The 25,190-nt window shown below is 38.6% G+C and overlaps 3 protein-coding genes across 16 annotated transcripts in view; 1 reads left to right on the top strand and 2 right to left on the bottom strand.

The window, feature by feature from the left end:
- The window catches only part of mrtfbb (myocardin related transcription factor Bb), a 69,285-nt gene extending 62,641 nt beyond the window's left edge, over positions 1 to 6,644 (bottom strand). For 7 of the 14 annotated variants that reach the window (XM_058048917.1, XM_058048919.1, XM_058048921.1 and 4 more), the window contains exon 1: positions 64 to 6,641. The gene's annotated coding sequence lies outside the window, so the exon portion shown is untranslated. Of the gene's footprint in view, positions 1 to 63 lie in introns of all 14 variants that reach the window. The other 7 variants (XM_058048927.1, XM_058048923.1, XM_058048924.1 and 4 more) reach the window with 7 other exon arrangements.
- Positions 3,023 to 5,279, top strand: igfals (insulin-like growth factor binding protein, acid labile subunit). The gene is made up of 2 exons (XM_058048935.1): positions 3,023 to 3,319; positions 3,385 to 5,279. The coding sequence occupies exon 2, from the start codon at positions 3,390 to 3,392 to the stop codon at positions 5,124 to 5,126; it is 1,737 nt and encodes a 578-aa protein (XP_057904918.1). The 5' UTR covers positions 3,023 to 3,319; positions 3,385 to 3,389; the 3' UTR covers positions 5,127 to 5,279.
- Positions 6,645 to 6,953: 309 nt separating the features above from the next.
- On the bottom strand, positions 6,954 to 24,248 carry unkl (unk like zinc finger). Its single transcript, XM_058049636.1, has 14 exons — positions 24,096 to 24,248; positions 23,285 to 23,494; positions 20,894 to 21,070; positions 20,040 to 20,173; positions 19,804 to 19,939; positions 19,568 to 19,685; positions 19,400 to 19,484; positions 19,161 to 19,318; positions 17,247 to 17,424; positions 17,075 to 17,164; positions 16,760 to 16,996; positions 15,381 to 15,571; positions 14,423 to 14,680; positions 6,954 to 14,336 (listed from the first exon to the last, which is right to left on the bottom strand). Exons 1-14 carry the CDS (start codon positions 24,158 to 24,160, stop codon positions 14,181 to 14,183), a joined length of 2,193 nt encoding a protein of 730 aa, XP_057905619.1. The 5' UTR covers positions 24,161 to 24,248; the 3' UTR covers positions 6,954 to 14,180.
- Between the last annotated feature and the right edge of the window lie 942 nt (positions 24,249 to 25,190).

Raw genomic sequence — 25,190 nt, 5'->3', positions numbered from 1 at the left:
AAATCATAGAAAAAACACATAGCCATAGGTGAGGACGTTTTTTGCTCCACCAATTTCACTCACCTGTACAGAAGCAGATTCACGAGCAGATTACTATCACGGTCCTGCTCAACGCTGAAGTCCACTTCAGGTTCTTGTGTTCTTCTTGCAGACTTCCCATAATGGACAACAAGCAATCATCCAATTCACAGCATCATATCCAGACAGAAGAGCAGTTTCACTGGCAGATTACTATCACTGTCCTGCTCAACGCTTAAACAACTCCACTTCAGGTTCTTGTTTTCTTCTTGCAGACTTCCCATCATGGACAACCAGCAATCATCCAATTCACAGCATCATATCCGGACAGAAGAGCAGTTTCATGAGCAGATTACTATCACGGTCCTGCTCAATACTTAAATAATTCCACTTCAGGTTCTTGTGTTCTTCTTGCAGACTTCCCATCATGGACAACCAGCAATCATCCAATTCACAGCATCATATCCAGACAGAAGAGCAGTTTCACTGGCAGATTACTATCACTGTCCTGCCCAACGCTTAAATAATTCCACTTCAGGTTCATATGTTCTTGCAGACTTCCCATAATGGACAACCAGCATCATCCAATGCAGAGCATCATCTCCAGACAGAAGAGCAGTTTCATGAGCAGATTACTATCACTGTCCTGCTCAAGACTTAAATAATTCCACTTCAGGTTCTTATGTTCTTCTTGCAGACTTCTCATAATGGACAACCAGCATCATCTCCAGACAGAAGAACAGTTTCACTGGCAGATTACTATCACTTTCCTGCTCAACACTTAAATAATTCCACTTCTTATGTTCTTCTTTGAGGTTTTGAGGCTTTAAACGTGGTGGTTTGTTGCTTTTCTTCACTAGAATAACAATCCTTCAGTCCCTCTACAGTATTAACCCCTGAGGTTAGAAAGCCAAAAAGTTGATACCAATTCAGCAGGTATAATTCTCTCAACTCCAAATTTATCCAGGATATTTTTGGAACTGTACATACAGTAATGCCAAGTGGAGATGTTGCACGGTTTCAAAGGTGAATTACCTCTGACTAGGAGCTGGTACAAATACTTGGAGAGTGGCCTAAACTCATAAACAAAGAACAAAGTACAGTTTTGAAGTAGAATACAGCAACAATTCAGTTGGTAATGTGACATTTATATTAATAACTTAACGATTTAACAAGTAGTAAACTCCACAAACTTAGTGGACATGTTGGGGAAAAAAAATGCAACATTTCCAGTGATTTGATAGGATTAACCCAAAGACATTTAACAGCTATTTAAAGACTTATTTCATGAATTTACCTGACATCGTAGGACGCAGTGTTTCTTTCACTTGCCGTAATATTGGGGCCGTCTATCTTTCTGCTGAGTTCTATTATGAAAGATGGCGGTTGTGAAATGTCACTTCAAAACAGTTGGCTACAGCAAAGTTAAAAAAAACTTTGTGGAAACATTGTCCTCAAGAGCATCATCGGTTCATGGCTGTTTAAAACGAGCCAGATACCAAACAAAAAGAGTCAACAAAAAGTTAGCTATTATGATCAAAGATTGGGACATTTGGGACTACATTGTAAAAAGGTAGTATGAACTGTGATTATGGTAATGGTTTTATTTCATTTGAACATGCATCAGATTACAATTGAATGCATCACATAATCAGTTCACAGTTCCACATGTCCAAAAGGAGTAGGAAGAAGCAAAGCTTATTAAATCCTACCCCTCCATCTGGTACTTTTACAATCAGTAACTGTTACATTTGTTCACTTCCTGCTTTCCTAATATAGTTTACTTTTACAATCAGTAACTGTTACGTTTGATCACTTCTTGCTTTCCTAATATATTTTACTTTTTCAATCAGTAACTGTTACATTTGTTCACTTCCTGCTTTTCCTAATATAATTTTTAAAATAAAAAAATATTTTATTAATTTTATTTTTTTAAATATTTTAATTTAATTTAATTTTTTTAATTTAATTTTTAATTAAATTTTATTTTATTTTATTTTTTTGTCACATAGTTCCCTGAGATGAGATCATATTTCTCCTCTCTTGTAGAGAAGTATTGGATGACATTTTTAGCTAATTGGTTATTTTTAGCCTTGTGCATTATTTTAGCTGTTTGAAGATGAACTATATCAGCAAGTTTAAGTATTTTGTGATTTTAGAAATAAGGAGTTAGTATGTTCTGTGTAGGCGGCATTATGAATTATCCTTACTGACCTTTTTTGCAGTACATTTAACGTGTTAAGATTGCTTTTATAGTTATTAGCCCATATTTCCACACAATAAGTAAGATATGGTAGAACCAGAGAGCAATAAAGAGCAATAAACAAATTTTGCTTTGTTCAATACTGAAATATTTCTGTCCACCTTATGTTGTATATTTTTGTAATATGAGGTTTCCAGCTCATATTTTTCATCTATTGTGATCCCTAGAAATTTATTTTCGTTCACGCTTTCAATGTCCACACAGTCTATTTGTATTTGCTGGTGCGTGTCCGTTCTGCTGTTAGCAAACAGCATGATTTTAGTTTTATTTAAGTTCAAGGATAATCTATTTATCATCAAAGTATCTTTTTAGTGTGAGCATTTCTTGTCTGACCTTTCTAATGATTTCGTCTGTACTCCCTCCAGAACAAAAAGTATGCTTTCTGCTGTTAGCAAACAGCATGATTTTAGTTTTATTTAAGTTCAAGGATAATCTATTTATCATCAAAGTATAAGTGGTATCATTTGCAAATAATACCAGCTTTAACTCTTTCGTTACTTTGCCGATATCATTAATGTACATTATAGAAAATAGATTAAAAGCAAAATGTAAAGGATTATAAATACAGATGGTAGAAATGTGATGACTGACTGGTGTGTTTTTTTTGTGAATGGACAATGTATACAAAGCTGTTTGAGTTAAAGTCTAGCGGACTATCTTATCTGGGGGGGGGGGTCCCACTGTATATCATTTACAGTAAATACACAAGGCTTCAGTAAACACCAAAGGCCACTGGAGCACTGATTAGGTAGACAATGGTATGTATGTGGTAGGGTTAGTAGGCTCAAAAAAAAAAGGACATTAACTTCAATGTGAACCAATTCTGCTTAGTCCGGGTTTAGAGTTTAAGGGTTAGTCATTCATTAATGGCGAGAACCAGGGATTTCTCATTCAGCTGAAACCACATGGAATAAAATGGGTTAACTTCAGTCGGGGTTTGTCTTTGCCGTGACTCTATTCAGCATACAAACGATTGCATCAGGTGCGGTTTTTCAGCAGTTGACGCACCGCGCTCCTTAAAGCAAGACCGGGTTTAAGGTAAGACTGATTAATTCGCTAATTAAAGAAAAGATCGTAAATGCTGAGTAATATTCTGTCCACAGCTGGGATGCAAAGAATCGTTCTGTCCTTTCTGTGGGTACTGGGAACATCAGCGGTGTTGCCAGACCCCAGCCCCACTAAAGAAGAACCAATCCCTTGTTCTAAAGAATGCACCTGTTTACATGATGAGTACAGTTTGGAGCTCAATATGTACTGCAGCGCCCGAAATCTCACACAAGTCCCGTCCAATATGCCGAGATCCACACACTCCCTTTGGTTGGACGGAAACCTCTTCACGTCGCTCGCGGCTGCTTCGTTCAAGGATCTCAACACTCTCGATTTCTTGACACTGCAAAGTGGTCAGCTAGCAAGCGTTGATGCTCAAGCATTCAGAGGATTGAGGTCTCTGGCTCATATTCATTTAGAACGGAATCGGTTGCGCACGTTACCGGGTACCGTGTTCCAGAATACGCCGAACCTGGCTTCAATTAGTCTTCACAACAACCAACTCGGTCGCATCGACGAAAGACTCTTTTCCGGACTTTCGCATATGTGGCTTCTGAACTTGGGGTGGAACTCCATAGCGGTTTTACCTGAGACAATTTTCCACGATCTACACAACCTGAGGGAGCTAGTTCTAGCTGGAAATCGACTAGCTTACCTTCAGCCACAACTCTTCCAGAATTTGGCCGAGTTAAAAGAATTGGATCTAATGGGAAATCACCTCAAAGTCATTAAAGCTAATGTGTTCGTTAAGCTACTTAAACTACGAAAACTCTACCTGGGCCAGAACCAAATCGTGACCCTGGCACCAAGAGCCTTCATAGGCATGAGAGCGCTAAGATGGCTAGATGTTACCAACAATAAACTGACTTCTCTCCATGAGGACACCTTCTTGGGTTTGCATACTCTTCACGTGTTACGACTTTCCAACAATTCCATAGCCGGAATCAGACCTAGGACATTCCGTGATCTGCAGTTCTTAGAGGAGCTACGACTCAGCCATAACAGAATCCGTGCACTTGGAGAGAGAATTTTTGAAGGTCTTGGTCATCTCGAGGTTCTGGAACTTGAGCATAATCAAGTCCAGGAAGCACAAGTGGGGAGTTTTACAGGACTATCCCATGTGGCTGTTATCAACCTATCCGGAAGCTGCTTCCAAAGTCTACCGGATCAGGTCTTCAAAGGTCTATCAAAGCTTCACAGTCTTCATTTGGACAATGGCTGCCTTACAAAAATCACAACCCAAGCCTTCACAGGTCTCTCCGGTTTGAGGAGACTTTTCCTGCAACGTAATAATATCTCCACGGTGGAACGCCAGAGCTTTGCAGACCTGGCGGGCTTATTGGGATTGGATCTGAGTTTCAACAAACTGGATGTTCTCACAAGCCATACATTCTCCGGACTTAAGAATCTGGAGTATTTGCTTCTGTCCAATAACGAATGTCGCCAATTTTTACAAAACGGCACCAAAAATATCCTACCGAGGATGCGTTATCTCGATCTGAGAGCCAACGCTTTAACCGGACTCATTCCGGACTTCACCGAGGACATGGAGAAACTCTTGCTCTCCGGAAACCGTTGGAGATGCGACTGCGGGGCACTTCAGCTACGGAACTACAGTTTGAGAAATCCGCAAGTGGTTCCTCGGAGAGTGGAAACCCACGCCGAGGGAGAGGAACCGGATAGTACTATCACGATATACAACAACATAACATGCGTTAGCCCGATAAGGTCAGCGGGACAGGATCTAAGGGATATCGACGCAGAACTTTTCCAGACTTGCAGAGCAGCTGCACACTAATCTGTGCAGAAGAAGCTCTAATATGAAACAAATGATCTTCTTGCTTAGGAAAAATGGCGGTATTATAACAAATAAAAACCATGAATCTGTCATATACGTACATGTAGATATGAGTGGAAATGTGTTTACCTGAATGTAGTTTGTGATATAAGTTCTCCAAAGTGCAATAAATGCATCAAAAACTGTACTGCCTCCATTTTCTGACCACAGGAGTTCCAAATATTATATATATATAGAATATATAGCTATAGAATAGCACAAATTAAAAAGAAAAACAAAACATTTTGAACTACAATGTACAGCACTGACAGCTGTCCTGTATGTAGCCACATTAAAGTAACCCATATTACATTAAAAACGACTTCCAGTTTGAAACAATACAATTAATAACTTGTTTAATTTCATATATTACTGTAAACTGTTAGAATATATAATTATACTATATTATACAATTTACAACTAACCCACAATGACGTTGCAGGTATACTACTAATATGGCGATGTTATGTTTAGCTAGCTAGCTAACCTACAAAGATCGTTTACACTTTTTAAATAATAAAACAACAATTGCAAGTAAACAGTTCGTTTGAGGGGGATATGTTACAGTAATTCGTTTACGCGGAATTGTTGAGAAATTTCAGAAGTTTGGAGAAAATGTTAAAAATGTTTAACTTAGCTGTCACTCGAGGGTGTCTTCCGGTAGTGAAACGTCCGAGGAATATTTGAAGGCAACGCCCATAACGTCGACATTATGGGCAAGGACGCTGATTATGGTTATAAGTTTTGTAAAGGGTGTTTTTGTGGTGAAATTTCTGATTGTATACTTCGAAATATCGACTCACGGTATATGGGTATATTTTAGACAAAATAACAAAAGTAAATAACACAAATTGTTCGATACAAATATGGGCTTTGTTTCTCCGAGGGTCGCTGAATGCATCCCCGAAGATGTGTCATTCATGAAAAACTAGTAATTTGAAATGTTGTTATAAAACAGAATACTGCGTAATGTCAATTTTAATGATTTTTTTCAAGATGAAAAGCAAACACTTTTTCAATACATGCATCAATATATTAAATCTACTTCCCAAAATATTTTAATATATTAGTGTTGACATGTTAGCTGTTAGGTTAAAGTTAATGTTGTTACATTCCTGGAAATATTGCATGATTGAGCAATATTGTTTAGATTGGCACATCTTCTCTCATCACTGGCAGCAGCGTTATACAAACATCATTTTTTTGGAACACACACAGAGTTAACTAAACTAAAATGCAAAAACAAATAGAATATTGACATATTTTTATATTTTTACTAAATTTTATTCGACTTACCTTGCAAGCAACAGTAGTTTTCTGGTATTGAGCATTGTTATTAAGATTTGTATAGTAGGCACCGAGGCTAGGCTGCCATCTGGTGGTAGGGAAGATTAACTGCATTAACTTTCACAGTTGGAACCAAGTATAATTAAATTATTTGATGAAAAATAGTCATTTAATCATTAATCATTTAACATAATTACACATTTAATAAATTTGTAAAAACAGCGTATCACACTCTTACTATTATGTATCACAGCTATATGTATATTTTTTTAATTAAAAAATCCAATCATGTTTTTATGCATATTTTGTGGCAAAATAATTTCAAAATAATAAAAAATACATAATTATTTAAATGTTAGATATTGAAAATAATCAAAAATATTTTTTAATATTGTGTAAAATTGTAGCCATTTTTTTCTTTGCTATAAAGGTACATTTGCCCGGTCGTACACTGTTTGATTAATTAAATTAATAATAATACTTAATTAAAAAGGCAACATAGCAGATGAAAAATTTGTTTAATTGTCAAGATGATAAAAAATAATTGTGTGAACTCTGTAAACCATTACAACACTGTAGTGTAACAATTTAACAAGTGTTAACAAACTAGTCATACACTACAGAAAATATGCATTACACAATCGTTTTAATGTAGAAAACAAATAATAATAAATCGAGGAAAAAAAAAAATCTGGTAGTCATTCTAAGACTTGCATCTATATTTGTGTTCACAACACGTCATCAAGATACCCACAGAAGAATTCTTGTGATTTATCAGGTTGAACTCTTACATAATCCTTACATGGTGTCACAAAACGGGACCTTTTGTTTTTAAATCTATAAATATCAAAAGCTATTAAATCCACAGATTGAACACATCCTCCATTAAATCACTGCATTAATAACCTGGAAATTTAAAAAAAAAAGTCTCATTTCTCTCTGATGAAACCTATACATACTTTTCATTTTTATTGTATATGAGTTTACAAGTAGATGCTACATGAAAATGAACGCTCCGTAATAATAATAATAATAATAATAATATTAATTCCAGTGACCTCTTCATTGAATATCTAATTTAGAACAATACATTCAATATTTCCCGGGCTTCAGAATGTTAAGAAATAACAAGAACTACATTACAGTACATGGAACGTCCACTTGGTTCCACATTCAATTGAACACTCACGCTATTTTTTTTTTTTTTTTTTTTAACGTGTGTGACTCCAACATCATACAAGGTACAAGATTGCATAAATCTTCAGGCTCTAATGTTCATAGTATTTAAAAAAAGAAATAAAATTTTTAAAAAAAGACAGACGACACGACGTACTAGAATAGCAAGAAATAATGTAAAAATGTTGATTCCGAGTACGTAGAGCAGGATTATACACAAAGTACAGTTCATTTACAAAGTTCTTCCTAGTTTGCTGTTTTGTTCCGTTTTACGTGTTGACAGTAAGATTGAATTCCACGGTGGCGGGGTATTTCTGTTTAGTTTTGCTTTCTTGAACGGGATGGCAGATACAGACCTTTACGACTAACAATAGAGGCTTTTTTTTTTTCACGTTGATGTAACTTCCTGTATTCGCTAATGCTACCGTGTCCAAAATTTGTCCAAAAAGGATCTCACAGAAAAAAATTAAAAATAAATAAAAGGTTTTCTAAACTAACCACTGTAGACAATTTTTTAGAAATGTATTATTAGAATTTAGTATTAGAATTTTGCTAATTTGAGCTTTATTTACTCATTCATGAGTTCAATGAGAGCTTTGCTAGCATTAGCACACTCGTCTATGCAGCTAGCCATGAAAGAATATGTCCGAAAAAATTCTGTGACAGTCGTAGCATTTTTGTAAAAAAAAAAAAAAAAAAAAAAATTTTAAGTGAATGTTGATGAATAAAACAGCTAACATAGCCGTCGCTAGCGGACCGCTTCGCTAACAAGGCTAAATGAGGGGAAACAAATCACTAGCATTAGCACCGTCTGCTACGCAATTATCCATTAATTTTTTTTTTGTAGCCAGATTCGGCAAAATCTGCAACGTTGGTACCGATGCAACGCTACTACGAAGCGGCATTGCTAGCATATACAGCCATGCTAACTAGGCTAAGTTATTAGCATACGTATCTAACCACGGACCGCTTCGCTAACCAGGCTAAATGAGGGGAAAACAAACAAGCTTCAGTGGCATTAGCACCGTCGGCTACGCAATTATCCATTAATTTTTTTTTGGTTGCCAGATTCGGCAAAATCTGTAACGTTGGTACCGATGCAACGCGACTACGAAGCGGCATCGCTAGCATATACGGCCATGCTAACTAGGCTAAGTTAGCATAACAACCACACGGTTTCTTGTGGTTACGATAAAAATTTTTATGTGAATAAATCATCCAAGAGCACTAGCATTAGCATTCTGGGCTATGCAATTAGCCAAGATAAGCGTTTCAGATAGTGGTTTTTCAAGTTCTTTTGAGGTTTTTATAGCATCAGATGGGGAAGCGATAGAAAATCTGTTGTTTGCACTTAGCTTGTATGCTAGCCCTTGGAAGACTTGTAATTTTCTTAATCGATTATTGGGCAAAATTGCTTGAATGTTCACCTCGTATTAGCCGTATTTAGCGGAAATTAGCGAATACAGGTGGCGTTAAGGTGGAGACGTGGGATTTTTAGCTCAATCCTCAATCACTGAGCATCTTAAGGCACTCCATTTTTCGTTTTCAAATTTGAGGGGGGGAATTTGACTTTTTCGCTCTCGGAAATCCAGTTGCTAAAAGGCACAAATATTCACGTAACCGCTCTGTAAAGTGGGAATAAACCACTGTGCTTTGTTCCAAATGGGAAAAACTCAGGTCTGTATCTACCATGGGCGCTCAAAAAACGAAACATGTAACCCTTCGTCGGTATACGCCAAAACGAACTTGATATGGCCACTTCAGCTGCACATTAAATTCCTTCACTTTTACCGAAATAAAATTAATCACACACATAACAAATCGAAATATGTCGAAACTGTGACCGCTGCATTTTTTTCTGTCAATTCAGCAATTTTTTTTAAGGTAGTAGGTGATTTTTTTTAAATTTTCTTCTTTTTAGACTTAATTTATGTAGCTTTCTTAGTGGGAAAAAAAAAACAATAAAATGAATGAATCAAACAAAAAACAATAACAAGCACAGGTCTTTGGTAAAACTGCAACAAACACGGGCTGACGTTAGAAGCCAAATAAATTTTTTTTGGCATAGTCCCATTTTTTTTAGCGCCGTTAAGAGGGTTGAATGATTTATCAAAGCAAATAATAACTGTTTAAAAGACAAAAAATGAAATATTGTGAATATTTGGACAGCTACTAGGACATCACTTTGGTTCATTTATCTAACTTTCACGCACCAAGACATCATTCATCGTTCTTATTTATTTATTTTTTATGGATGAAGAGTTGACTTAAGCTAAAGTTTGGATAATCTACAGCAGTACGGATCTGCGACATTATTAAAAAAAAAAAAACGATTGCACGAGTTACAATTGATGAACAACCAAATCCAACGATAAATTCCTACAAATACAAAAGTAGCTTTAGTCGTAGTGGCAGTGCGACACAGTGGGGGTATTGAACTCGTTTCCTGTAGTTGCTAATCATTCCATGCGACACCGGACGTTTTAACACAGCTTTTTATGAAAATATGTAAAAGAAGTGGACGTAGCTTCCTGTGCTGTCATTCTTCGTACGAGCCAGCAGAGGGCGATAGCTTGACTTTACGTCTGAGGTTGAGGTTCTTTTTATCGATTATTACACATTTTTGTGTATGAACTGGCCTCTTTTTCCCCCATTTTTTTTTACCGTTATTAAAAAAAAAATGACTATTTCAACTTTCTTCTTAAAAAATTTTGGTAAATTTTCTTGTGTGATATTTTGACTTTATTCCCATAATAATATAATCTTTTCCTAAGTTTAATTTTCCAAAAATAATTGTTTCTGATATGATGAATTTTTTAAAATATTTTTTGTCTTAAAAACTTGTAAACTTTCTTCTCATAATTATGACTTTTTTCGAACAATATTTTTGACTTTATTTTCCTAACTTTTTCCGCAATGTAATTTTCCAAAAACGTTATTTGTTCCATGCGTTTTTTTTTCATATTAGGACCTATAAAAAAAAATTTCTCTGCTGCAAATGGCCCATGGGCTACTCTTTGGACACCCATGCTCTAAACAGTATTTATTTTCCTCAGTTTAATTTTCCAAAAATAATTGTTTCTGATATAATGAATTTAAAAAAAATTCTTAAATTTACTAAACTTTCTTCTCATAATTACGACTTTATTCTAACAATATTTTGACTTTATTCTCCTAACTTTTTCCGCAACCTAATTTTCCAAAAACTTTATTTGTTCCATGCGTTGTTTTTTTTTTCATATTAAGACCTTAAAAAAAATGTTTTTCTCTAATATTTCAACCTTTAGCTACTAAAATCCTCATAATATTACAAAGTTAATTCATTTAACTTTTATTTTATCAACACATCAGCTTTTATTCTTTGCACTGTGCCATTTGCTTTACTTAATGTTTAATGTTATTTTGTACAATGTGTCGTGGGCCAATAATAAATGAGCAGTGTGCCGCAAATGGCCCACGGGCTACTTTTTGGACACCCATGCTCTAAACCGTATAACACAGTTATATACATTTTAAATACATTTTTACACGTCAAGAAATTAAACGTACAAAACGTGCAGTTAGTTACACAACATCACGTGTTGTCAAAGCATCTTCCTGCTGGAAAATGTTGCGTGAATAGATATAATAACATCCCCAAAACACATAAGCTACGTCCACTTTTTTTTTTTTATGCAAGAAAAATACCTGTCTCCATATCATTCGCATGTCCGTGTCTATGTAAACAATTTCAATTTGATGCGTTAATGAGTAGCAAAAATTGTACCTGGAAATACTACGTCTTATTGATTCTATTTTCTTTTTAAAGCGATATCCATTTTTTTTTAAGCACAGTAGAAGGTCATTTTAATTAGACGGACTCCATGCCCCAAAGTCAAAGTCTTAATGGACTGAAATGGTTGCAGAGATGTTTGTATGAGCCTGTACAAAAATGCATGTGCCCTTTGTTTTGCATATGGCCTGAAAAAAAAAAAAAAAAATCAAGAAAATAAACAAGCTAATCTCAAAAAAGAGTGAAGCTGCACTGAAGGAGCACCGCGGCCAAGGAATGAGCTTTTTTTTAAAGTCACAGGCACTGGCAATGTTCAATGAAAAAAACAAACAAACAAAAAAAAAATAATAATAAAAAATAAACAACGGGACTGGGCCAAATACACTGTGGCATACGGTCATCATGTGAACGTTTTTTTGTTTTTTTTTTCAATTTTTTTCAAATCCTGCTCCGACGACAAATTGAGAGCTTAAGGCAAGGCACTTTTTCCGAGCTGGAGGCCGATATGTTCTAGAGGCTAGTTTTCCTACCCAAAAAAAACAAACAAACAAGAAAAACCTTAGCAATTACAATACATGCTCCTCTAAGTTCTATTCTCTAGAAATCTTGACAAAAAAAAGTAACTTGATTGAATGACATGTAGCGCATGTGCCTTGACAAGATATCATTACAGCTGCTGGTTATGCCTAAGAACAATATACAAAAAAAAAAAAAAAATTCTTAAATTTGCACTTATTTGATTGAAATTGTTTATAAATCTAACTATGAAAGTAGAAACTATTAAATACTTTTTTTCTCTCTCCATCTATTAAACCTCAATATGTAGAACCATGCTATGAATTAACAATAGGAAACATGAAATATTCCATTGATGTTTCACAGTACACACAATATCGTTAGCTTATACATATATATATGTATATATATATATATTTATTTATGGGTATATTTATTAAGAAAAAGTATAGCTAATTAAAAAAAAAAAAAAAGAATACCTACAAAGCAGCTTTACAGAAAATGTCTACATACCCTTTTATAATAGTCCCATGTCAACAAAGTGCTTTTAATTAAGAAATTCTTCAGGAAATTGGTCAAAAATAATGATGCTTGACTGGTAATATAAATCATAAAAACACGCGGGTTTGTTCTGTATTGAAAGAGGAACACTGCATTTGCGACAAATACCTAATTTCTTTTTTGAACAATACTTCTTTTCTGATAGTGTTTTTATTTTTTTTGTACATCTGCATAGTGTTTTTGTTATAGTCTCCCAAATACAAATGAGTGAATACTTGATTTTGTCCCTCTTTAACTAAATAGCTGTTTCAGTTTTGCCCATTTTAGGTGGTAAATTTTTTTTTTTTTGAGTGAACCACACATCAGCCAAACGGTATTGCTTTTGAATGACTGCAGACCGGGTTGTAAACTATATGTATCGTAAATACCGGACTATAAGGCGCTACTTATTGAAGTTTTTAACAGTTCACATGGTGTTTAGATTAGAGTGCAGATTCAGTAAGGGATTGTGTTTTGATCTGACAAATCTTAAGTAACTTTGATCAAGTTTAGAACGACTACAGTTTCTGCTTGAACTGCGGCAAAATCGTATCACGTCTCATTGGCAACAATAAGAGATGCTGGGAACACACAGTGTAGGTTGGATTGCAAGGTTTATAGCGTGTCTTTCTGGGTAGGTTGTAAACTATATGTATCGTAACTTCCGGACTTATTTAAGTTTTTAACAACAGTTCACATGTTGTTTAGATTAGAGTGCAGATTCAGTCAGGAATTGTGTTTTGATCTGACAAAACTTAAGTAACTTTGATCAAGTTTAGAACGACTACAGTTTCTGCTTGAACTGCTGGGAGTGCGGCAAAATCGTCTCACGTCTCATTGGCAACAAAAGGTAATGGTGGGAACACACAGTGTAGGTTGGATTGCAAGGTTTATAGCGTGTCTTTCTGGGTAGGTTGTAAACTATATGTATCGTAAATTCGGGACTATAAGCCACTACTTATTAAAGTTTTTAACAACAGTTCGCATGGTGTTTAGATTAGAGTGCAGATTCAGTAAGGGATTGTGTTTTGATCTGACAAATCTTAAGTAACTTTGATCAAGTTTAGAACAATTACAGTTTCTGCTTGAACTGCTGGGAGCGCGGCAAAATCGTCTCATGTCTCATTGGCAACAATAAGTGATGGTGGGAACACACAGTGCAGGTAAGATTGCAAGGTTTATAGTGTGTCTTTCTGTGTAAATAACCCATATTACAACGTGGACACCTACGGCTTATATTATAAGTGCGGCCTTCAGTATACATGTATAAAAATATTTAAGTGCGCTCAGTAGTCCGGGATTTACGGTGCTATTTTCAGGTGTCAAAGTTACGTTTTGTTCTCTTTAGTAAAAAAAAACAATTTAACGGGATCTCTGCAGTGTGTTTTTTTATGAAATGTGTGGGCTGTAACGATTAAGTGCATTCAATAAAGGAGATTCCCCACATTCAGTTCTGTCAGAAAACTCAATAGCACTCGCAATAAAACCTCCAGAAGGGCGAGTAGTACTGCGAGTATCTGCAGTCGAGACGACACATTGTACACACGTAAAATGAGCAAAAAAACTGCACATCCCAATATCTCCCGCGTGTACGAGTCAAACATCATTTCATTCATGAGCTATACAAAAATTTGATATCTATTATTTGACCCCCCGCCCCCCTCGAAAAAAAATACCCAAAATAGGCTAAATTCTTTACATAGTACCTTTGCGTTGGTGGTACATCACCACTTGAGTATTTTTGTTCGACAGTAGGGACATTCGGCTTTGCCAGGCGCACAGCTCTCACATAGAACGTAATGTTGGCAAGGCTGCAGCACAATGCATCGGTCATGCTTTTGGCAAACTACACATTTCTTTGACTGAAGTTGATATATTACCTGTTGGGGGGGGGAGAGAACAATCAGGAAGTGCATGTGTGATGGTAAATGTTTGGTTTATGTGTGTGTGTCGTGGTCTTTCTCACCCCATCTATAAGGTCGAGGTCGTTGCGTAGCTGGTTCTTGAGCGAGTGCAGCTTGGACAGCGGCAGCTGGTCCAGCTCGCCGTAGCCGCGCAGGAGCGGCGTTCCCGGCCCGCGGCAAACGGCGTCAAAGTCCCCCCGCAGCTCTTTCAGCTTGCGCTCCGTCTCCTCCCACTTCTGCTCGGCCAGCTGCCGCTCCCCCTCCGCCGTCTTGGCTTGCTCCTTGGCTTCGCGGGCGTCTTTCTGACAGGCCTCGTATGCCTGGAGACAAGTTGATGTTGTGACCGGAGATGCTCAATACAGTAACCCTCGGATATATCGGATTCAATTGTTCCCACTGGTTTTGTCCGATATAAGCGAAATCCGTTATATGCGTATACCGGAAAATGTCTGTTTTACGCATATATCGGATTTATATCCGGTATATGCGTAAATCGGATTTTATCCGTTATAAAAAGGCACTTCCTTGACTATGTTTCCAATGTACCTGGACGCGCAGGCAACGCTGCAAACGCTGCAAATGACGTCGTATAGCGGCCTGTCACGATTTTGCGAATCGGAGCGCCACAATGCAGCCATCCGATATATGCGAGGGAAATTTAATGGAAATGCATTGGAACGGGACTGGAAATTTTGTCCGAAATAGGCGAAATCCGTTATGAAAATCTGATATATGCAATGAATTTTTATTGGAAATTCATTACAGAAAAATCGGTTCTTTTTTATCTGTCCGTTGCGAGCAAATTTCCGACATATCCGAGTCCGATATATCCAAGGTTTACTGTATATCAAATATTTAGGCATGCCCTGATCAGATAGGACTCATCATTCGGCGTGAATTTGAACATGAATGCTTCTGTGCCTCGTGATTGGCCGGCGACCAGTCCAGGGTGTACCCCCCTCCCCCGCCGCCCCAAGTCAGGGGTACTCTCCAGCAACGGGTGGACTTATATTATATTACCTGTTTGACCTGGTGCCAGGCCTCCTCCCACTGCTTAATCTTCTTTTTGGCCTCGTCCAGTTCCCGGAAGAGACGCGCCACGTCGCCACTCCCGCCGCTGCTCGCCGACGCCAGGCTGCTGAAGACCGGCGACGGACTTGGCGAGAAGCTGCCGCTCACAAAGTCCCAGATGTTGCCCGTGCCGTTCAAGCCTGTGTAGAGTTGAATAGTTGAAAATAATTGAAATTAGTTTATTATTTTTGCTTGTTTCTCAAAATACAGTAAACCTCGGATATATCGGAAATTCGCTCACAACGGACAGATAAAAAAGAAACGATTTTTCTGTAATGCATTTCCAATAAAAATTCATTGCATATATCTGATTTTTTATAACGGATTTCGCCTATTTCGGACAAAATCTCCAGTCCCGTTCCAATGCATTTCCATTAAATTTCCCTCGCATATATCGGATGGCCGCATCGTGGCGCTCCGATTCGCCGAATCGTGACAGGCCGCTATACAACGTCATTTGCAGCGTTTGCAGTGTTGCCTGCGCGTCCAGGTACATTGGAAACATAGTCAAGGAAGTGCCTTTTTATAACGGATAAAATCCGATTTACGCATATACCGGATATAAATCCGATATATGCGTAAAATGGACATTTTCCGGTATACGCATATAACGGATTTCGCTTATATCGGACAAAACCAGTGGGAACAATTGAATCCGATATATCCGAGGTTTACTGTAGTTGGATCTTAAAAATAAATTAAGTACTTTTTGTTTAATATTTCAAATTTACTGTAATGGTAACGGCTTAGATTTTTTCACGTGACAATTCATAATTGCACACGTCTAAAAAGGATTAGGAAGATGCAAAGCTAATGTTTTTGGGTAGCAGATTATTGTTTGATTATTGTTATTATTGTTTTTTTTATATTACCTGATTGAAGGTTTACCAGATCAGAAAATTTGAAGAATTCGGATTTCAGGACAAATGCTCTCTATTATCAGCATTATGGTTTATACTACTAAAATTAAGTTTTTTTCCTCATAATACTACAGCATACATACAAAATTCTGACGTTTTTGTATTACTCATATTTTCTTGAATGTTTTGACTTGACTCTTGTGAAATCCTGACTGATTTTTTTTTTTTTGAAAAATAAAGATGGGAATGGTGTATCCGATATCCATGGGAACCAGTTGATATGTGCACTTTAATGCATTGATGGGAATCCAATGGCAGTGACGCTAGTCAAATAAATAACTACCAATGTTTTGTTTATAGATGCCGTCTATATGAGGAATTATTCAATCCCATTCTTTAAAATAATAATAATAATAATAATAAACATGATATTAAGTTTTGTCATATTTCCAGTTGTAATAAGGTTACCTAAGGAGTTCTGGGAAGAGGACGTGGGCGTTCCCAGGAGGCCGTGCTCCGGCTTGGCTAGCATGCTAGCCGTGTGATTTTGCTGCGACACGGCCGCCGACAGAAGGGACTGCGAGAGCGACTGCGAGAGGGAGCTCAGCGGCGAAGTGGACAGCGACGAGGAGGAATTGAAGGAGGACGAGCGCGCCAGCGAGCCGGGAATGTTGACGGGGGCCGAGCTGCCGAGCACCCTTTGACCTACGTAACAGCGACACAATAAAGACGTTATGAGTTGACTTATGAATATGAGCTCAGTATTTTGTCAATTAGTCTTACTTTCCAGCCCGATGTGATTGTCTTGTTCTTCTAGCTCCTTGTCAAGAGATGCCACGTTAATGTCACTGAAGTTGAGGTCCAGGGCGGATCCTTGGGGGTGAGAGAGACCAAAAAAAAAAAAAAAGACAACTCAGCAAGATCTGCGGCAAAAACAGCACACGTTTTGACATACCGATGACAGACTCCACCGTGTTGCTCCCCGGGTAGAAGGGCGTGGCCTTCGCGTTCATGGTGGATAAGGTGGTAGGGGAGGAACTGTCTGAGCCGATGCTGGAAGCCAAGCTGGACGTTATGCTGGAGGTGAAGCTGGATGCCAGGGGGTTCACGGCGCTGAATACAGTGTTTTGAGTCTGAACGGCGGAAACAAAGACAAGTAAATCGATACAATTCGGGTTTACCGTCCAAACTGAGGATCATTGCAAGTTATCACAAACAATTGATTGCAATTTTTGCTGCTACTTTTAATACATTGTAAACCTGACTCAATATTTCACAGCTGGTACATCAAAAACAAATCAGGGTGGACTTCGCCCCTGCTACAAAAGTCCACATCTGTATATGCATGATGTTTAAACATTGTACACACAAACCTGTTTGTCTTGGTTCGAATCCCGAATAGACCCAACGGTTCGAGCAACAGCTAAGTCATCATGATGATGTTAAACTGGTGCCAAGGACAGGCAAAACATCAAAGTTTGACTTTGACTCACTGTGCAACGAGTCTTATTTATACAAACAGTATACAAACAGTAGCGCATTTTGGACACATACACACAATTTTGTTCCATGTTCAAGGATATAACTACATAAACTTTGATACTGTACATGAAAGGATTAAGCAGTATGCATCATGCACATCATACAGGACGCTTTCTTAGAGAGGTCTACACGGAGCGGCTGGCCCCACGGCTGGGCGGGCTGAAGAAATCTCAAGAACATGACAATATGGCTATGGAAAACTAATATAAAAAAAATATATTGATAGCCTCATTTGTTTCTTGAAAGGTCACCTATAGTTAGTCCACAATCCTTCCTTATATCATCTTTTTCCACACAATTTATACTATCTTGAGCTGAAAAGAGGTCATTTAATTTTTGTGCTTGGCTCAAATCTCACCACGGCTGTGGACGGCTGTGGCTGCTGTCGTGCCATGGCTGTGGGGTGGGGCGGGGCGGCCAAGGAAAAAGCACAGCCGTGTAGACCTCTACTTTCTTAGATACAGCCGCTTCATCTAAATAGGCCCGGTGCAAGAGCTGCATCTTTTGGAAGGGTAATAACTCAAGTTTTCATTGATACTCATTCATGTAACACTACATTTATTATTTGTATTTGCATTTTCTGCATAATACCGCAAGACGTTTGTAATATTCTGCCCTTTTGTGGGTGTAGCTATTCATTCATTCATTCATTTTCTACCACTTTTTCCTCACGAGGGTCGCGGGGGGTGCTGGAGCTTATCCCAGCTGTCTTCGAGCGAGAGGCGGGGTACACCCTGGACTGGTAGCCAGCCAGCCAATCACAGGGCACATATAGACAAACAACCATTCACACTCACATTCATACCTATGGACAATTTGGAGTCGCTAATTAACCTAGCATGTTTTTTGGAATGTGGGAGGAAACCGGAGTACCCGGAAAAAAAAACCCACGCATGCACGGGGAGAACATGCAAACTCCACACACAGATGGCCGAGGGTGGAATTGAACTCGGGTCTCCTATTTGTGAAGCCTGTGTGCTAACCACTCGTACACTGTGCAGCCCCTAAAAGGTTTTATTTCCTTTTATTTACAAATTTGGGTAATAAGAGTTTAAAAGTCAATATAGGGGTGTTATTTCATGTCTAGAGGGCTCTAATAATGCTTAAATATTCATTCATTTTCTACCACTTATCCACATGAAGGTCGCGGGCGGTTGAACCCTGGTCTCCTAGCTGTGAGGTCTGCACGCTAACCACTAGACCGCCGTGCCGCCACTGTGTGTAGCTAAATGACCAAAAGAGTAACACCTCTCTGCGTTAGCGCAGATGTACCTAATGTTCTACCCCAAAACAACACAAACGCTACATCGATATTCGGCGTACATACAGTCGCCACTTGGCCGTTGCTGCTGCTGTTGTTGGAGCATCCGGTCGTCCACTCGCCCACCGGACACTCTGGATAATGCTGAGAGCCGAGAAGAGGCTGCGAACCGGACTGTATCGCCGTCAGCAACGAGCTCATGGTCTCCTCTGTGGAGGGGATCCCTGAGGGTAAACATTCAAGTGGGGGTCAAAGACCTGCAGGGGGTCAGGTGTGGCGGATAAAAATGAAATGTCGGGACTCACTTTCTACGTGTGCGAACGCGCAAAAGGGCCCTCTGGGGCAGTAGCCCGTCTGCCGCATGTCGTTGCATTTGGTGGACTTGTAGATCTTTTGAAGATGAAAAAAAGCAAAGTTAAATGATGCCTTCAGACGTCACGGACACACACACACACACACACACACACACACACCTCTGGATGGAACTGCTGCTCCGTGCGCGAGTGACAATACTGGCACGTGTCGCCGCTGTCGCACTTGGAGGGCTCGCCCCATTCGTCGCCATGCTTCACGCTGGGGCACGGAGTCGACCTGTTAGAACGTCACAACCTTTTTTATACAAGGTCACATCCGGTTCCCCCACTGCTGCGCTTCCATTGATAGCAATTTGGTTCTTTTGAGACCCGAGGCGGGCTCTTTTGAGGCTCACCTGTACTTGTGCTTGCGTGGATTGCGTCTGCGGTCGCGGCTGTTGTGGTAGTGTGGACAAGCGTAGCCCTGTCTGCAAAGTCTGGGCGGCTTGGTGCACTGCTCGGTTTTATAGTTGGCTAAAACAAAGTTTGTGTCTGCAGAAGAAGAAAAAAAAAAGGCTCATGTTGTCTTCTTCTGTGATCATATAAAGTTTAAAATGACAAAGTGGAAAGTGGAGAGTGGGTGGTCTTTCACCTTGCCACCTGGGGTCTTCAGTCAGCGTTTTCTCAATCATGGCTTGGCTGGCTAAGACGCCGGGTTGGAGGTCAGGGATGCCTTCACCGGAGCCCAGCTGTCCATTCTGGAGCGCCTCTTGTGCTTGGATCTCTCTGTTGTCACGGGTCATTGTGTGGACATTAGACATGGCACATTGCAGTATACTCAACACGTGGAAACTAAATTAAAATAGTAGGAATTATTGGAACAGATTGAATTTTTTTTTATTATTATCATAACAAAAATAGAATCAATGAATAATATTTAAGCATTATTAGAGCCCTCTAGACATGAAATAACACCCCGATATTGCCTTTTAAACTCTTATTACCCAAATGTGTAAATAAAAGAAAATAAAACCTTTTAGGGGCTGCACAGTGTATGAGTGGTTAGCACATAGGCTTCACAAATAGGAGACCCGAGTTCAATTCCGCCCTCAGCCATCTCTGTGTGGAGTTTGCATGTTCTCCCCGTGCATGCGTGTTTTTTTTTTTCCGGGTACTCCGGTTTCCTCCCACATTCCAAAAAACATGCTAGGTTAATTAGCGACTCCAAATTGTCCATAGGTATGAATGTGAGTGTGAATGGTTGTTTGTCTATAGGTGCCCTGTGATTGGCTGGCCACCAGTCCAGGGTGTACCCCGCCTCTCGCCCGAAGACAGCCGGGATAGGCTCCAGCTATCCATTTTCTACCACTTATCTTCACTGGGGTTGCAGGCATGCTGGAGCCTATCCCAGCTGTCTTCGGGCAAAAGGCGGGGTACACCCTGGACTGGTGGCCAGCCAATCACAGGGCACATATAGACAAACTAACAAAATGTTAAAACAAGAACCTGCTGTCGTAGACGGGAGGCCGGAGATCATGCGGCCCGTGAGCAAATGCACAGTGGAGGCCGTTCTTCACGCAGTGTCCCCGGGCGTCCGTCTCGTGGATGCACGTGCCTGTCTTGTAGTAGCGGAGGTGGTACTTGCGCTCCGTATCGCCGGTGGTCCGGTGTAAATAAGGACAACTGGGGACGGCATGGGAGCGGAAAAGACAACATTTGTTAGCCTGGAAATGATACAGCACAACACCGGTATTGGGCAACCCTGCAAGCATGAAAAAAAAAAAAAAAAGCCAGAAAAGTTGCATCCATTTCTCCCTCTATCTTGAGCAGCAACAGTTGCCATGGCAACAGGTAAGGTCATATAAAAATAGCTGCCATTGTCAGAGGCGGGAGCTGCAGTCGTTTATTATCCATCACTATCCAGCACGTCCCGTCTTTGCCAAATTTTTGACTCAAAAAGGAAAAAAGCCGCCGGGAGAAGAATAACTTTTGTATGCAAACTTTTAGGATGTGATGATGATGAAGCGGAATAGGCATTCCGGAAGGATCGTGCAGTGACAAAGAACTAAAATGAGGTTACATGCTAAATACAATCTGTGTGTGTGTGTGTGTGTGTGTGTCACACACAGAAACAAAGAAAACAAAGTGTTTGATTCCAAGCACATACTGTAGTGGAGTTGCCCTCATCTAGAAATATTAAAAATGAAAGAACATACGTAACAAAGGCTCAAGGCACAAATAATTACTTTCATGAATTTTTCCATGAAGTACTGCATTATGTAGTGTAAGTGTGTACAGGAGCAATAAAGTTTCAAAGTTCCATCACAGGAAGAATACATAATCCTCTTCCAAAAACACATTACAGCTTTAATCTTTGTCATACTTAGTTATACTTAATCATATTTTTTTAAAGATCATAATAGTGTGACTTTCACAAAAGTGCCACATTTTACTTAATTAAATTTTCACATTAAACTCATAAAATTACAACGTGAATATTGCAATGCTACTATTTTATTCTTATATCACTGAAACTTTACTTTTTAAAATAAATGTTTCAAATTTTAGGGATTTATTCTCATGACATTACAACACATTAAAAACTTTTTAGGGAGCATTTTAAAATGTTACCATAGCAGAAAATTATGATGCTTTCTCAGAAGATTATGACTTCATTTGAATGCTTTTAGGGTTTTTTTTTTAACTTTTTTAAAAATACAGTCTTACCCAGCCACTTGTGGTTCTCTTCTCTTTTGAAAAAGAATCCTCAATATATAGTTTTCAAAATTAATTGCTGTTTAATGGTTGACGATATGGCGCATCTGTCAAAAAATGTGCTGATTTAAGCAAATCTGACATTTTCTTGTACTAAATTAAGCATTTTCAAGCATAAAAATGGTTAACACAAATACAAATACATTACTGTATGCGGTATTAAAAGATGATTAAATGTAGTACTTCATGCTGGCCACTGGGTGTCACTAGTAACATATGCAACAGACAGATCGCTGGAACAACAGGCTTTCATTGCAGGTTTGAATTATGTCATAATAGCCCTAATAATAATATCAATTTTCATGATAATCATAACAACACAGGCTTTAGTTGTGGCTGTAATCTAGCTAAAAGTCAACTTTGAACCTCTGATGTCACTTCCTGTCCACTCATGTGCAGGTCTGTCAAAGAAAAAGTGACAGAAGAAAGTTTGTAATTCTCAATACATGTGTTTTCCGTTTTATGTTTTTTTTACTCACTTTTTGCTTGTACTCTAATACGGGTTCAAGCCACCTGTTGGAGACCGCTTATGTAAACATAAGCTGGGACATTTTTTTTTTAAAAGGGCCACAGCACCAAATGAACTTACTCGTCTCCATCGGGGAGGCATTCATTGCAGGTTTGAATTATGTCATAATTGCCCTAATAATAATAATAATAATAATACCAATTTTCATGATAATCATAACAACACAGTCTTTAGTTGTGGCTGTAATCTAGCTAAAAGTCAACTTTGAACCTCTGATGTCACTTCCTGTCCACTCATCCCTGCACTCATGTGCGAGTCCGTCAAAGAAAAACTGACAGAAGAAAGTTTGTAATTCTCTATTTTGGCTGTTCTCTAACACGGGTCTCAAGCCACCTGTTGGAGACCGCTTATGTAAACATAACCTGCGACAATTTTTGAACCTCTTCCTGTCCACAATTTTCACTTCCTGTCCACACTTCCTGACCCTGCACTCATGTGCGGGTCCGTCAAAGAAAAAGTGACAGAAGAAAGTTTGTAATGTACATTGTTTGTAATGTACTAATGCCTGTACTCTAACACGGGTCGCCACCTGTTGGAGACCACTTATGTAAACATAACCTAGGACATTGGGCCACAGCACCAAATGAACTTACTCGTCTCCATCGGGGCAGATGCCGGTGGTCTCGTCGTACTTGGTGCAGTAGACGTCCGGGCTGTAGTTAAAAGTTCCGTCTCTCCTCCTGATGGGTCTCCTCCTCCTCTGGTTGAGAAAGTGCCAGTGGAAACACGTAAACGGTCTGTGCTGCGTGCACTTGTGCTGCAGGAACAGCGGGCACTGCTCGGTCCTAAACTCCTTCAAGTAGCTGAAAACAACGAAGAAAACCGAGGGGGAAATAAGTCAAGTGATAATAAAAATGTTCAATTGACGAGCAAAACATAAAAATAAGAGTCCAGAAATGACGCAAGACAAGCCTGCCGTATTTTGGGTCGCTTTACGTTGGCTGGGTATTCACATAGCAACTTGCGTACGGATTCCGACGCAACTCCAGTGGGAATCCCTTGAGCGTACGTCAATAAAAGCGCGTAGCGAGAGGGAACACAAAATAAGGCCGTGCTATTTACAAGCAGACGGAGCTAGCTTAAGTCAGTTCCTGGCTACAAAGACGAGCTGGGGAAAAAAGTTGACGGCACGACGCGTAAAAGATACCTAAATACGATTTTACACCTTAAATAAACGTTTTTTGACTTATTCCGCTCACGGTGGGTTTGTCAATGGACGTTAAAGCACTGGCGTATCGACTGTTTTTTTAGGGGGGGGTATGCAATGTTAAGGCAGTCACAAAGCAACCATCTTTTCAGCGCGCACACATAAAGAGTTTAGACAACGCGGGAGAAAGGAACAAGAAAGCGACGCTTTGCGAGGCCGAGGTTTGCCGTCTGTGTAGGCGGCGGCTGTGTACTCACGTATAGTGGGTAGGTTTCTCGGTTTGAGGAGACGCATTGGCCGCCGTTTTCGAAACCGACGGCATTTTCAGTCAAAACAATCAAATGCGCATGCGCGGGGGGATCTGTTGCTCCAGCGCATGCACGTCGCTTCCCCACACAAGCGCGCGCACTTCCAGTGAGTGAACGTGTGGGGTTGCTGTAAACACACAAATATGGTTTGTCCGGATTACCGCAAATGCAGCTCAAACTCCGCAATTAAAATCTGTCTGGGATCAAATCAATCATAACATCCGTTATTGACGTACAATTCTGACTTGATATTATAATTTTATTTCCAGTACTGTCTTGCTCAAGGCAATTATGTATATAATACATATAAAATTCAGTATATATATATATACACAATAATAATAATTATATATAATATATATTATGTATAAAATTATGTATATAATAATATATAAAATTATGACTTTTACCCCTAATATTATGCCCATGTGTTCAACATTTGTTCTCATAAAATTACTATTATATCTATTTTGTCATAGGAATGGATCTTAATTTTCATTATTTTGTAACTCTGTTTTTATTTTTTATTTCTGTTTTTATTTTTTTATTTATTTCTATTTATTTATTATTTTATTTTATTTTTAATTATAATTTGTTTATTTTTTTTAATTTGTTTTAATGTGATTATTTATTTAATTCCGACTTATTTTTAAAAAATGATAGCATGTTTACTTTATGATAATATCACAACTTTACAACAACTTGTTGCAATTTTGAATAAAATAGAATTTATAAATGTATAATTTATAAAATAGAATAGAATTATTTTGGAAAAAAGTAATTTTGTCCGCAGTGGGACTCAAACGTCGAACTTCAAATGTCATTTCTCACAAGTTCTTAATGATAACGGTTGACATTTTCATAATACCAATAAAATAAAATCACAGCTCGTTGCTGAGATTTTACTCCAATACGAGTAAAAATAAGCAACATATTGACTCAAAACTACAAAAGTAACTTGTACTCCGAGTTAAAAGTACTTTTATGGTGGCTCTCCTGTAGAAATTAAAACAATATCCATCTCTGGTAGCTCATACTCTATGT

Source organism: Doryrhamphus excisus, chromosome 15, assembly GCF_030265055.1.
Source record: "Doryrhamphus excisus isolate RoL2022-K1 chromosome 15, RoL_Dexc_1.0, whole genome shotgun sequence".
NCBI lineage: Eukaryota > Metazoa > Chordata > Actinopteri > Syngnathiformes > Syngnathidae > Doryrhamphus > Doryrhamphus excisus.
Note: the sequence above shows the minus strand (reverse complement) of the source record. Positions and strands in the feature narration are given on the sequence as shown.

Coding starts and splice junctions, on each gene's coding strand:
- igfals (XM_058048935.1), top strand. CDS start 3,390: ATGCAAAGAATCGTTCTGTCCTTTCTGTGGGTACTGGGAACATCAGCG.
- unkl (XM_058049636.1), bottom strand. CDS start 24,160: ATGCCGTCGGTTTCGAAAACGGCGGCCAATGCGTCTCCTCAAACCGAG. Junction 21,071..23,284: donor ATCTGCCCCGATGGAGACGA/GTAAGTTCATTT, acceptor TGCCGTCCCCAG/TTGTCCTTATTTACACCGGA. Junction 19,686..19,803: donor CCACGCAAGCACAAGTACAG/GTGAGCCTCAAA, acceptor ACGTTCTAACAG/GTCGACTCCGTGCCCCAGCG.